Below are 13,742 nucleotides of genomic sequence, written 5' to 3' on the forward strand. Positions count from 1 at the left end.
GTGAAACCCCGTCTCTACTAAAAATACAAAAAATTAGCCGGGCGTGGTGGCGGGCGCCTGTAGTCCCAGTTACTTAGGAGGCTAAGGCAGGAGAATGGCATGAACCCGAGAGGCAGAGGTTGCAGTGAGCCAAGATTACGCCACTGCACTCCAGCCTGGACGACAGAGCCAGACTCCCTCTCAAAAAAAAAAAAAAAAGTCAAATCAGACGTTCGTATACCTGGAAAATGACTGTCCATATTTGCCTGAGGAGATTAAGATTTCCATGAAGTCAGACTGCCAAAACTCCTCTTTTTCGTATTTATTTATTTTTTATTTTTAAACTTTGTAGAGATGAGGTCTCACTGTGTTTCCAAGGCTGGTCTTGAACTCTGGGCCTCAAGCAATCCTCCTGCCTTGACCTCTGAAAATGCTGGGATTATAGGCATGAGCCACTGTGTCCAGCTTAACTCTTCCCCTTTTAAATATTTATCTTAATTGATTATGCCTCCATTGTGTAGCACTAAGGTAGTCAATCTGTGTTTATTAAATTGAAGTAGAATTCATTTGAAAAGTAAAATAGATTTTTCCACATTGGGAATTTTCATTATTATGCAACTTGGTAGAACTTTTTCTGGTACTAGGAGTGCTAAGAAGAAACTTAACATTTAGGCTCTTTATTAAGTTATTTTAGGTGTCTAAAATTATCCATTTGGAAACTGAGTACTTCTTTGGTTGGTACTGAGGATGTCTTAGGGCAGTTGTTTTCAACATACTTGGTGTCTGAATCCTTTAAAAATTATTAAGGGGCCAGGCACGGTGGCTCATGCCTGTAATCTCAGCACTTTGGAAGGCCAAGGCGGGTGGATCACCTGAGGTCGGGAGTTCGAGACCAGCCTGACCAACATGGAGAAACCCCGTCTCTACTAAAAATACAAAAAATTAGCCGGGTGTGGTGGCGCATGCCTGTAATCCCAGCTACTCGGGGGACTGAGGTAGGAGACTCGCTTGAACTGGGGAGGTGGAGGTTGCGGTGAGTCGAGATCGCCCCATTGCACTCCAGCCTGGGCAACAAGAGTGAAACTCTGTCTCAAAAAAAAAAAAGGATCCCCGAAGAGTTTTTGTTTATATAATGTGTAACATCTATCGATATTTACCTTATTAAAATTAAAACTATTCATTTTAAAATAAATCCATTAAATAAGTAGCAAGTTATTTTTATGAAAAATAATTATCTTCCCCAAACAAAAAGAAGAGCTGGCACAGTGGTGCATGGCTCCAATCCCAGCTACTCAGGAGGCTGAGGCAGGAGGATCACTTGAGCCCAGGAGTTCAGGTTTAGCCTGCACAACATAGTGAGACCTTGTCTCTTAAAAAAAAAAGAAAAATGAGAAGAGTGGCATTGCTTTATATTTTTTTGTTAAGTCTCTTTATTGCTTGGTTTAATGGGTGAGCTGTATTCACATACAAGACCAGACTGCCTTTAGTCTGTTGTGATACCACATCATGTGCCCCTGGAAAATTCCACTGTATAGTCATGAGGAAATGAAAGAGAAAAGGGCAAGGAACATCTTAGTACTATTATAAAAATAATTTTGACTTCACAGACCCCCTGAAAGGTTCTTGGACCCAGGTATCCCTGAACCATACTTTGAGTACTGTTGTTTTAGGGCATATTTGGAAATAAGAATTTTTTTTTTTTTTTTTTTTTTTTTTTTAAGAATTCGTAGACTGTTTTTACACTAGGCTATCTGACTTGGCTTTCTTGTTAAAACCTCATGCTAATTGAGCAGGACGAAGTACCTTTGAAAATTTAAGATTATACTCCATTAGCTTACTTTGTGTTTGATTCTTATTTACATGAAGCTCAGAAGATGGCATTATATGGCCAATTCCCAGAGATACTCCTTGGTTATAAACTGAAGTGTGTGAAGATGTATCATCTTCATCTAAAGAGTATATAGATATCTTTGATTTTGCACCTCTAACTTCTAAGCAAATGCCAGCTATTTTCAGAGACTTTCTTAATACTCTGAGCTGCTTCCATCTCATTTCCCAAACTTACCTTGATCTAGATAGGGATAAGGTGAGTAACTGACCCACCTTGTAAGTAGCCAAAGAACAAAGGCTGGATGATTTAGGGCAACATGAAGGGAAAACAGGTTTAGAAATCATTCCACTTCTTTTTATTCATCACTTCAGTTCACTTGTAATTGTAGCATTTTTTAAAAAATCTCAATTTTTGGTTTGCATAAACTTTGAGTCATGTGACTGAGAAGTTCATGCACATCCAAACACACACACGAGAGACAGGGAGATTTGATTAATGTTGAAGGTCAGGTGGCACACAGTTTCTCTTGACCTTTTTCCTTTTAGTTTTTTCAGTCTTTCCTCTTTTCCTGTTGTCTTTGTTCATTATCTGCTACGTCTTCCATTGGCTCCCAAAAGAACTCTTAAATTGTTTGTTGAGCAGCTGTTGATTGAGTTTTTGCAGTGTGGAGAGGCATTGTTGTAGGGACTCTGGAAAGTCCAGTATGAATGAACAGCCCCAGCCTGCAGGGAGCCTTTAGTCTAGTAACTGAAGTAGCAATAGAACCATCGAGAGTCACCCTATTTAGAAACTGCTCCAGATTCTAAACCAAATATGAGTACAATTTGAAAATCCTACCTAAATGATGTCACATTTTCTCTCAGAAGTTATTCCACTGAGGTAATGTTTTTTGCTTTAAAATAACCCATAATGCTACATATTTCAGGTATTTTCAGTTTTGTGCCTTAAGTCCCATGTGCATATATTTTAACTAGCTAATAACCGTTGTGGCACTATTTTGTTTTGTCGTAAGAATTTATTTCCTCCCAGTTTCTATGTATTACTTCCAATTATTTTTAAATGGCTACACGACGCTGGGTGTGGTGGCTCACACCTGTAATCCCAACACTTTGGGAGGCTGAGGCAAGAGGATTGCTTGATCCTAGGAGTTCAAGGCTGCAGTGAGCTGTGATTGCACCACCGCACTCCAGCCTGGGTGACATAGCGAGACCCTGTCTCAAAAAACACAAAAGGCTCCATGATATTTTATTGTTGCTGTATAGGTTTATTTCAACATTGCTTTGTTGTTGGATTTTTCCATTTGCTTTTATGTCAGATGCTTTAGTGACATCTTTATACATGCATCTTTGTTTCTTCACATTATTCCACTGAGATAAAGTTCTAGAAATAGAATTGAGTCAAATAATATGAACATTATTGTGGCTCTCACTATATGTTGCTATACTGGTTTTCAGAAACCCTCTACCAACTTTTACCAGCAGTAATAAAAGAACGTACCAATGGCACTATTACATTAATGCTACTTTAGTGGGTTTAACATGTTAGTATCTTAAAATTGCTTATTTGCATTTCTTTGGTTATCATCACCAGTTACTTGCCAAAGGCCACACAGCCAGTTAGTGGTGGGGCTTGGATTTGAAGCCAGTATCTGAAACCACCGTTAGTATGTGCCTCCCACAGAAAGAAGACAAAAATATAAAGTAGTTGTTTGAAAAGAAGACTGTCAGTTATTTTAAGTTTTGAAGAAGAGTGGCTTGAGAGTAGCTGGAAATAACTGAATGCATAAAACAGGTCCTGAAGGGCAGCCTGTTCAATTTTTTCATAACTGAATTTGAGAAGATGACATCCAGTGAGATGTGTCCAGTTCCTAAATCTGTTGAAAAAAGGAAATGCAGGCAGGCCCTCTCCTTTGACTGTCACATTCCTATCAGTAGTAATAAATTGTGAAGTAAAACTGAATGTTTTGCCCTCCACTCCCTACACCTGTACTAGTTCATTCCTTTGAATTTTTTTTTTGTTTTGTTTTGTTTTGTGTTTAGGGATGGGAGGAAGATGAATTGAGAATAGCTGTCCACAGGAAAAATGAAAATAAATTAGGCTTTGCTGCATAATTTAATTGTTCAAAAATGTAGAGCATCCTAGTGCTAGGAGTAACTGGGTTTAAAGGTTACATTAGTCTAGTGCCTGGAAGCCTCCCAACTTGGAAATTTTACCTCCCAACTTGGAAACATTTGTGAGCATAAGAGTTGAACTATTTGAATTAAAACAGAATTGGTGTGTTTTCAACAGGATGCATTCAGTTTACTAGCATATTCAGATCCCTGGAACAGCCCAGTTGGAAATCAGCTTGACCCGATTCAGAGAGAACCTGTGTGCTCAGCTCTTAACAGTGCAATATTAGGTAAGTAAAGCCAAATAAAGCACAATTTCAACTAGATTCTCTGAAAATTTAAGCGAGGGTGTTTGTACTGGCATTTGTACTTTGGTAAAATCATAAGGAGGATGTTTTCTATATTTTTAAAATATAAAAATACCTAAAATATAGAAACCCCCCTCCTTTAATTCCAGATTCAAATGGATTTAAGTAGAATAAAAACAGTAAAACAGGGTACAACTTGGGATGTTTGGGAAATAGAAGTTTTTTTGTGCATGTATGTAAGCATTTCTGGTAGCCACGAATGTCTACTCTCATTTGAATGAGAGATTTGGTGGTTCTTTTGTGTAATTCAAACTATTGCCCTACCAGAGACATTCCTTACAGCCCTCTGTAGTGAAAGGCATTTTCTGCTACTGATTTCTAGGCTAGCAATTGCATGGCATTCTCTAGTTTGGCTGTTGTAGAAGGAATCGGAGAATGTTAACAAGAACATAGATTAATAATTGTCACAAGAGTTAGGCTAGAAGGGAACAGGGTACATTTGAAGAAAATCAAGGTCAAGAAATAGAGGTTTTGATGGAGAGAATGAGAATGGAAATAAGGGAGTGAAGAGCTTGAGTATCAGAGAAGCTCAAACTGATCCAGTAGAGGACAGGATTCCTACCTGGTGCTCCCCTGCTACCTTGTTCCCCACCATTTTGCTTGAGCTATTTGCAATGGGTAGCGGCAGCCTAAGCCACAGGTATTACAGCTCCCACCATGCTTATGAATACGAGCACAAGGGCCTTCCAGGTGACTTGTGAGTACCTGCAGGACCAAGCTTTGATGTCAAATTCTGTTTGCATTTATATTAGCCAGATTCAACTACATACCCTCACCCAATAAAAAGAGTGGGTGAGGAAGAGAAAAGCAATTTAAAAGGTGAGGCTTTAGCCAGGAGTGAGCATGAAGTGCGAAACTCTTAATTCGATGTTCCTGCTTGGTTGCCATTCCTATGAGCAACTCACTGTAGAGTGTATGATTATAGTATTTATATACTGAACAAATACTTCTTGTATGAATTGTGTAACTGCACATATTGTGCATTTCTATATAAATGTGGTATGGTCGATTGTTTACATAAAACAAATTTGAATTTTGGGCAGTTCTCATCAAAGGTAATTTGCGTAAAGAGTGAGTTTTTATTTGACTTTAGAGTCCAATTCCCAGGTATAATTGGGACTCCAGTCTAGTTTAGAAGTCTGTGCTGTGCTGTTTGGCCCTGCAACGTTCAGAGACTTTTAGTCACATATTTCGAACTATTTTAGGAAGATGAGGGCAGTGCCACAAAAAGTAGATGAAAGAGTAGTTTAGATAAGGAGACTTGCAAATGAGGGCCAGGACTCTTCTGGCAAGAATGTAAAGGAAGCAAGCAAAAGCATTCATATTTGAGCCTCAGTCTGTTTCTTTGTCCTTAGAAAATTTATTAATTTGTTAAGGATCAGTACCGCAGTTTGGGAATAGTAGTGTCCTTAGTGCTGTAGTTCTCTGAAATTCAGGATTTGTATATAAATGTGAATTTTCTTTGGTTAATGTGTTATATTTTCATTGGTTCTACAAAATTCATTTAGCTCCATTGATAAAAGTAACTTAGTAATAATGCTGGAATTGTACAGAAAATTATGGTTTACTATAATTGTCTTTTCGAAGTTATCATATTGTAGGTAATCATTAAGACCTAATTATTAGATGATACTAATCTTGGAAAGAATTTGAGAAAAAGTGACCCGTTTTCTTTAATTTCTTGAGTTCTTTTGAGCACCATTATCTATAGACACATGTACTCTGACATATTGTGCTATATTATGTAGAATCAGCTATAAATAGTGCTTAATCTTATTAATATAAATGCATGTGATTCCTATAAAATTAATGACACAATTATTAAATTGCTATAGATGGGTATGTATGTTTATAAATACCATGCTATTTATGTAGGGCCATCTGTATATAGTGTTATGAAAATTTCATCTATCCAAAAAAGTTAAAGATGTATCACCAGATGCTTCCTTTGACCAAAATAAAATTTAAAAAATATTCCCTGTAGATGCTTGCCTTTGAGCACGGTCTTCCCTGTGAACCCTCAAGACACCATACTTTCTCACCAGTCTACGTGCCTTTTTTGCACACTTTTATTCTTAATCCTGTTTTTGTTTTGTTTTCTAACTCCTGAATTTGCTTCTTTTTGATATTATGCTTTTTCCCTTTTGCAAATTTCTTCTTCTTTCTCCCACCATCAATTTGCATCCTCTGAACCAAGAGTGGAGTTAAACCATATGGAGCCTTCCTAGCCATGTGTCACTGTTTTTGCCCTTTGTTGTCAACTGTGCCTATAAAGAACTGATTAGCAATTTTATTGATTAGTTGGACATTGCCTTCTCATAAAGAGAAATTACCAGCTTCTGAGTCTGGCCACTTTTTTTTTTTTTTTTTTTTGAGACGGAGTCTTGCTCTGTCGCTGGGGCTTGAGTGCAGTGGCCAGATCTCAGCTCACTGCAAGCTCCGCCTCCCGGATTTTCGCCATTCTCCTGCCTCAGCCTCCGGAGTAGCTGGGACTACAGGCGCCCGCCACCTCGCCCGGCTAGTTTTTTGTATTTTTTAGTAGAGACGGGGTTTCACAGTGTTAGCCAGGATGGTCTCGATCTCCTGACCTCGTGATCCGCCCGTCTCGGCCTCCCAAAGTGCTGGGATTACAGGCTTGAGCCACCGCGCCCGGCCGAGTCTGGCCACTTTTACCATTAGTTCATTTTTTTCATCTCTGGCAAGGAACAAATTTTGGTAATTATTGCATTTGTACTACAAATGTCTGACAAAGAAACTTACGATATGCAGGACCCTGAAAACTTATTGGCATTTTTTTAAAATGTCTGAACTGTCCATTGTAAATTAGCACCTCCAAAACTGCAGGGTGGCTCTGCTGTATGTTCTCTCACTGTCACCACCAACACCTACTCCCTGCCAGCCCAAATAACATTACCTATATATGCCTTGGAGATGGCTAGGCAGCCTCAGTTTTGTCCCATCCACAGAGGTGGAAGAACCCATCAGTGGAAACTCGTAATGAAAACCTGGTGCATTTTTAGTTTTATTATCAGCTGACTTTGATCAACCAGAAGGGAAATAATTCCTTACTCTCCACTCCAAATACCAGATAAAAAGTTGTACCTTTCCCATCATAGTTAATATGGAAATCAGTTTTTTAGTATCTGATACTTTAAAAGTCTGATTCTGCAAGAGTTTATCTTATCGCTGAATACAAAATACCCGTACTACCTTGTCAGAATAGTAGAATAGTACGTCCAAGGTATCTATCTTTTGCTTAGGAACCTTCATTTGCTGATATTTCATAGTATGGGAGTGGTAGTTTTTAAAGTCATGCAGTATTCTCCTGATTGAAATGTTTTTTAAAATGTCTTGCTAATTGCTGTTTTCATTTTTAAATTATTTTTCCTCAGAAACCCACAATCTGCCAAAGCAACCTCCACTTGCCCTAGCAATGGGACAGGCCACACAATGTCTAGGACTGATGGCTCGATCAGGAATTGGATCCTGTGCATTTGCCACAGTGGAAGACTACCTACATTAGCTATGCATTTCAAGAGCTCACACTTATATTGTGGCATATAGTCAACATGGAAGTAGACCAGCTCTGCTGATTTGAAATTTAGATTTTTTAAATTATGTACTGGGGACAGGTTTTTGTCGCTTTACATTGCTTCCTAGTTTACAGCATGATGCAAATGATTTTCTAACTTAGTGTTAGGAGAAATTATTTTCCATCTTTAACCTCTTAGTTGTCTAAGAGTTAAATATTACTGAATTTCAGACGTTCAAATTGATCATCACAAATCCTTTAAAACAATTACCTAAAAGAAACCAAAAATCCTGCCTTCTTTGTGGGGGAGGGGGGAGAGAGGGGAAGGAAATGGAACAAGTTGTGTTTGTGTTAGCATGTGGGTGATGTAAACTTCAAATTGGGAGATGTTCCGACCCCCACTCCCATATAAGCATTCAATCAGTGTAACTTGCAAAATGCATAAACATCCGACAGTTTGAATTTATAGTGTTGATGGAAGAAATCATTTTTAATGTGTACTGTAAAACTTGAAATACTCAGGAGCTGAGTGAATATGTTTGTTGCTACTTACAATCCCGACCTGTTAGTCCCAGTAGTTTTGTTTTAACATGGTCTTTTTCAACTTTGTTTCCTGTTTAACTACAGATGACTTCTGTTGTAGACTCACAAGTTTAACTGTTGTATTATAACAGTATTACATGTCAACGGTGTGGTTATGACCTTTATTTATATAAAAACCAAATATTTAGTCAATTTACCGTGTCTTAATTTAATCTTTGTACACCTTCCATTTTTAAGTGCTTAAATGAGTACTATATTGCAATAAAATGTAGTGATATAATTAACCAGCCATTAAAAATTTACTTCTACAGATACAGTGTCAATTGAGTTTATATATTAGGTACTTGCATACTTTTTATGATTAATATGAAAATTAGAGCAATTAAAATTAATGGTTTCTACAATTAATCTGAGTTCTACAACCTAAAACTGCCTTCAGTTTACTGGCATCCCTGGTTTAGGGTTAAACCTGATATTATGGGTGACACAGAAAGGCAACAGGAAATTAACTTCATTTTTTTCATATTCATAATATGGCATTATGCGACTCACCAGGCAAGCAAATCCCCAGACTGGTTAAAAGTAAAAACTTAAAAGCTGTTAGCTGTATTTTGTCCACTGAATCTTTAACAGCAAGTTGTCTAAGGGCTGCAGTTGGAGACTTTTCTGGAATGTCCGTTTCTCCTTTCTGTCCGTGCCATTTTTGCCACCCCTCCCACCCGCTAGTCGGGGAGAGAAGATGAGGTGCTATTGCTGGTATAAGTATGGCTTGAATTCAGTTAAATACATTAAAAAGAAAATTCCTTCTTAAACCACTTTTTCCTCTAGGATTGCAAGGCACAATTCTACTCCAGAAGAATGAAATGTGGTTGAGTAATTCCTCAAATAGGTTTATGATTTTTATAATGATCCTTTAAAATGATCTACCAATAATTTATTAGATAAATTCTATACATACAAAGTACAGATTCTTCATTTAGCATTGATTTACTTCTTAGTTTTCATCTTTCTGACCATCCACCGTCTTTTAAACCTCTTGGCATTTTGTTTTTTCTGGATTCCTAGAATAGAAAGTTGTGCATAAGAGTATTAGAGAAACATAACTCAAAATTTTTATAATTCTCTATATGAATGTAATTACTAAAACTGGGTGGGCTTATTATACATTAGATGTATATACACATACTACACTGACCTGTTTCTCACAAGTTATATAAGCCATTATAAGGGGCAAAAGTATAATTATGAACTATCTCCTTCAAAACAACATTATTCAACATATAAACCTATTAAGAGACAGGAGAATAAAGCTGGATCTTACCCCAAGCATTATTCAAAAACTGGACAGCAGCCTTTTTCACTGGTAACCTCTTGTTGGCAAGAGACAGGAACTTATTTACTAGAAAAGAAAGGTATTTATCATTTCATAGTTTTATTTGCAGTAAAAAGTGAGGAAAATAGTCCATAAAAAAATTACCAGTAGTCCTGTTGGTTCCTGGCCCATATAATGAATTATGTATGAAGGCTTGTGCTGCTTGTTGCCTTGAATCTCTCAGATCTTGGTCTTTTAGCCTTACGGCCAAGTAGCTTTTATTCTGGCTGTTGATCAATATAAAAGGTTAAATAAGAATTAATACATGCTTGCTTTTTTCCCCCCCCGCCGAGACAGAGTCTCTCTCTGTCACTCAGGCTGCGTGATCTCAGCTCATTGCAACCTCTGCCTCCCAGGTTCAAGCAACTTGCCTGCCTCAGCCTCCCAAAGTGCTGGGATTACGGGCGTGAGCCACTGCACCCGGCCTACATGCTTGCTTTAAAATATTTTTATCCTTTGTCTCACCGTGATAAATGAAACTAATTTTGTATATGCACAGATAGGATAAAACTAAATTACAGGACTACAAGAAACAGACTAACACTCATATTTTAGTAGAGCACACCAGCACGCCCAGCTTACTTTTTTTATTTTGTGTAGAGACTGGGCTTTACCATGTTGCCCAGGCTGGTCTTGAAATCCTGCACTCAAGCAATCCACCTGCTTCAGCCTCCCAAAGTGCTGGGATTACAAGTGTGAGCCACCGTGCCCAGCCCAAAACTGATTTTTTCACAGAGAATCCAATCTGAAATTACTACTAATTAAAATATTTCCCATGTTAGCCAATACTTTAACTCTTACAGGTCTCCTTTACATCCCAAATGAAACAAAAGACTCGTTACCTGACAGACTGTACTTTTTGTACTTTAACTTTCTTGGAGTCGTTTCCTTTTTCACAGTCTTCATTTTTCTTTTGCAAATTAACTAAAAAATGGAGTTACATTTGCTAATCAGCATTCACGTAAAAATAAATCAGGAAATTTACTGGAGTTCACTTTAAGCATCCACTACAGACCCATGTGGATACAGTTTTTATTTGTATGAAATACAGGGAATAGGCCCCAGCTAACCTTGGCCAGGCCGGTACTGGCTTTCTAAGGGCCATTCATATTTGACTGGAAACATCTGCAAGTGCATTTGACACTTACATGAGAAGTTATTTAAATTAGAATAGTCATACCTTCTTTGACCTTTCCTGGCGATTTCTTGACACTAAGAGAAAAAAACAAAACCACTGACTGGAATGGCAGATAGCAAAGGTTACTTAAAACATGTTACATTATTTCATCTGGCTTTACAAGCAAGACACCCCCTTTCATTACCAACACCCTCAATTTCTACTCAGGAGCTCTCAGTTTGGAAAGCAACAGTCGCTCCCCAGTACACTGCCACCAACTCTCAATCACTGGAAGATCTTCACAATTTAAATCTGAAAGCCTATTAGCAGGCTTCCAAAGACTTAAGTTATATAGTATTTGAAATATGAAGTGAATGGTAGTAGGCCTGCCTCATTTCATTTGGAGAAATCACAAAGGATTAATTTAATAGTGTAGGCACAGGAGACAGTGAACAATGGAGAGAGAAATGTAAATGGACAGAACACAATACAGAAGCATTTGCACAGGAGAAAGGCCACACAAAAGCAGAAGTGATGGGAGGTGGGCGGGCCAAATGAAAAGGTAAAGATGACACTTGGGCTTGGTTTTAAAAGATGAAAGGGAATTTGCCACCAAATAGATTTGCTCTTATGTTTAATGTATTCAGGATCTGAGTAACTCTTGGTAAAGTTTTTTTACTGAAAATTTGAGAGCCACTGGCCTAAGCAAAAAGGGGCTAAATTTCTGAATTTAAAGCCTTAAGGAGAGAGAAAGAGGATAGGAAAAAAAAAATACAAATATTTAGAAGGCTAAATTTAGTAAAGTTTGACCGATTCCTAAGGACGACTATACCTTTTCGCTTTAAACCATAAAACACCAAAGATGCTAAATGAAGTGGGGAACAGGGATGAAGGACAGGTTGGTGGTAGGTAAGGCAAGTATGGGACAAATTGAGTTTTCAGAGCCTGTGGATAAGTGCCTGCTATCCCACTAAATGATTCAAAACACTTCGTATTCACCACCACCTACTCTGCCCTAGTACAATGACAGGCAATCAACAAAATGTACTGAATGAACACAATGGGATCAGGAATTCAAAAAATGGCAAAATAAGAAGCGGAACGTAAAGTTACCTCCTCCTTTCGCACCAAATTCATATACCAAGGTAGCTTTTAAATTGGGGTTCTACAATTCCTTCAGCTATATGGAGTCAAATAAATGTACCAGTATTTAATTCAAAGATGGGTGTATATAAGCAAGTAATATTAGAAGATCCATTACTTACTTAGTCTGTGAAGCTGTGGTTAACTTCTCTAAAATAGTGTCTGGAAGGAGTTTTCTTTTCTTTTGGAATGAAAACGTTTAAAATTAATAAAGTCATGCACACAGTATGTCCGGAGTTGCTTCCGAAGTTACCACTTTTAAGAATGCCCTACATCTAGGCAAAGAAATGAATTAGGTTGGAAACTGCCTCCACTCCAAGCTATGGGAAGATTGGGTCCACAAAACTCCATATTCTCTGAAAGACTTGATGAAAACTGGAAAAGGTGCCCACGGTATTCCAACCCTCAGGTCACTGTTACAAACTGAAAGCCGTTAACTGGCAAAGCAACCACACACCAAGTCTTGTACAGCCCTTACAGTTTACAAATCACCTAATTCTCACAGCAACCTCTTATTTTCAGTTGGTGGATACTAAAGCAGACGAGCTTTTTTTTTTTTTTTGAGACAGGGTCTCTCGCTCTGTCGCCCAGGCTGGAGCGCAGTGGTGTGATCTAGGCTCAAGGCAGCCTCGACATCCCGGGCTCCGCCCACCTCGTCCCGCTAAAGTACTGCTGCGCCCGGCCCAAGCATCTTTCTACCACTGTCACAGGAAATATTGGTGACTTTTCCCCCACTCAATATCCTACCAACCCAAATTACATCCACCACGGGAATTATCCGCAGGCCGGGTTATTTTCATAAGACACCTCCCCCCATCCTCTAACCTTCTGTTCGATGAACAGCTCCTCGCGTCGCTTCCTCTTCTCCTTCAGGAGCGTTTTATCCCTGGGAGGAAGGGTGACAAGTCAGCAAAGGGAAAGACAAGCGGGACGAGAAGGCGCGGTCCTCCCCGCCCGGCCGCGGGCTCCAAACCTGCGCACGGTTTCCCGCACTCGCCGCTCCTCTTCTCTCGCTTCCGCCTGGGCGCTGGCGAAAGTCAGCTCCTCCGGGGCCTCGTCGTCAAACTCATCATCCCCTTCCTCGTCTTCCTCCAGCGGCTCGGCGGCCGCGCCGCTGCTGGGCTGACCGAGCAACAGCCCATGCTCCGCCTCCTCCTCCTCCGAGGCCGGCTGGCCCTCGTCCACCATCGCCTCCGCCGACGCCGGGGCGCGAGACGCGCGGGGTCGCAGCTGCACCATGTCCCACGCAGCGCTAGACCGTCTGACCTCTGACTCGGAAGCAGCTACAAACGAAGCGCAAGTGGACTTTCATCGCCCCCTGCAGGTTGGGAGGCCCTCAGGACGGGCGGGGCACATGGGCGAAGTCAGGAAGGGCGTGGCCTGTGGGCAGTGGGTGTGTTTTTTCCCACATGGCTCGCCATGGCCGCCGTAGGGTCGGTTGGACGCCACGGAAAATGCCCTGCGGGCGAGAGCGGCTGGCAGTGGGGCTGGTTTCAAGGCAGGGAAGAGCCATCGCGCTGCCCTCCTCGGCTGGGATGGCGAGACAGGGCTGGCACGGCTCACGCTGTCCAGTGCTTAGAAAACCGGTAATAGCCGGCCCGAGGCGCTGCTCGCCGCAGTTTTTTGGCCCTGGGTTCCTTCAAGTGGATCCAGCTTATCGGTGTTTGTGGATTTGGCTGCGTCCGCTCCGCACTTCGGAGGAGATGGCGTTTCATGGGAAGAAATGCGCTCTAGCAGATGGCCGCC

At 40.1% G+C, this 13,742-nt stretch overlaps 1 protein-coding gene and 1 long non-coding RNA gene across 2 annotated transcripts; one reads left to right on the plus strand and one right to left on the minus strand.

The window, feature by feature from the left end:
- The first annotated feature begins 4,058 nt into the window (after nt 1-4,058).
- Nucleotides 4,059-8,676, plus strand: LOC113224143. The gene is made up of 2 exons (XR_003309046.2): nt 4,059-4,211; nt 7,682-8,676. It is a non-coding gene; the product is annotated as an uncharacterized LOC113224143 (long non-coding RNA).
- LOC111528593 (nucleolar protein 7) lies at nt 8,512-13,283 on the minus strand. The gene is made up of 8 exons (XM_023195309.3): nt 12,970-13,283; nt 12,822-12,882; nt 12,119-12,177; nt 10,917-10,948; nt 10,579-10,660; nt 9,842-9,963; nt 9,686-9,763; nt 8,512-9,425 (listed from the first exon to the last, which is right to left on the minus strand). The coding sequence occupies exons 1-8, from the start codon at nt 13,233-13,235 to the stop codon at nt 9,352-9,354; spliced, it is 774 nt and encodes a 257-aa protein (XP_023051077.1). The 5' UTR covers nt 13,236-13,283; the 3' UTR covers nt 8,512-9,351.
- Nucleotides 13,284-13,742: the final 459 nt, after the last annotated feature.

Source organism: Piliocolobus tephrosceles, unplaced genomic scaffold (assembly GCF_002776525.5).
Source record: "Piliocolobus tephrosceles isolate RC106 unplaced genomic scaffold, ASM277652v3 unscaffolded_43817, whole genome shotgun sequence".
Lineage (NCBI taxonomy): Eukaryota > Metazoa > Chordata > Mammalia > Primates > Cercopithecidae > Piliocolobus > Piliocolobus tephrosceles.

Bases quoted from the DNA above. Each gene is read 5' to 3' on its own strand.
- LOC111528593 (XM_023195309.3), bottom strand. From the start codon at position 13,235: ATGGTGCAGCTGCGACCCCGCGCGTCTCGCGCCCCGGCGTCGGCGGAG. The intron at 12,178-12,821 runs GTTAGAGGATGG...TCATTCCAAAAG, and splicing joins AGCTGTTCATCGAACAGAAG to AAAAGAAAACTCCTTCCAGA. The intron at 9,764-9,841 runs GTAATTTTTTTA...TTTCTTTTCTAG, and splicing joins AGGAACCAACAGGACTACTG to TAAATAAGTTCCTGTCTCTT.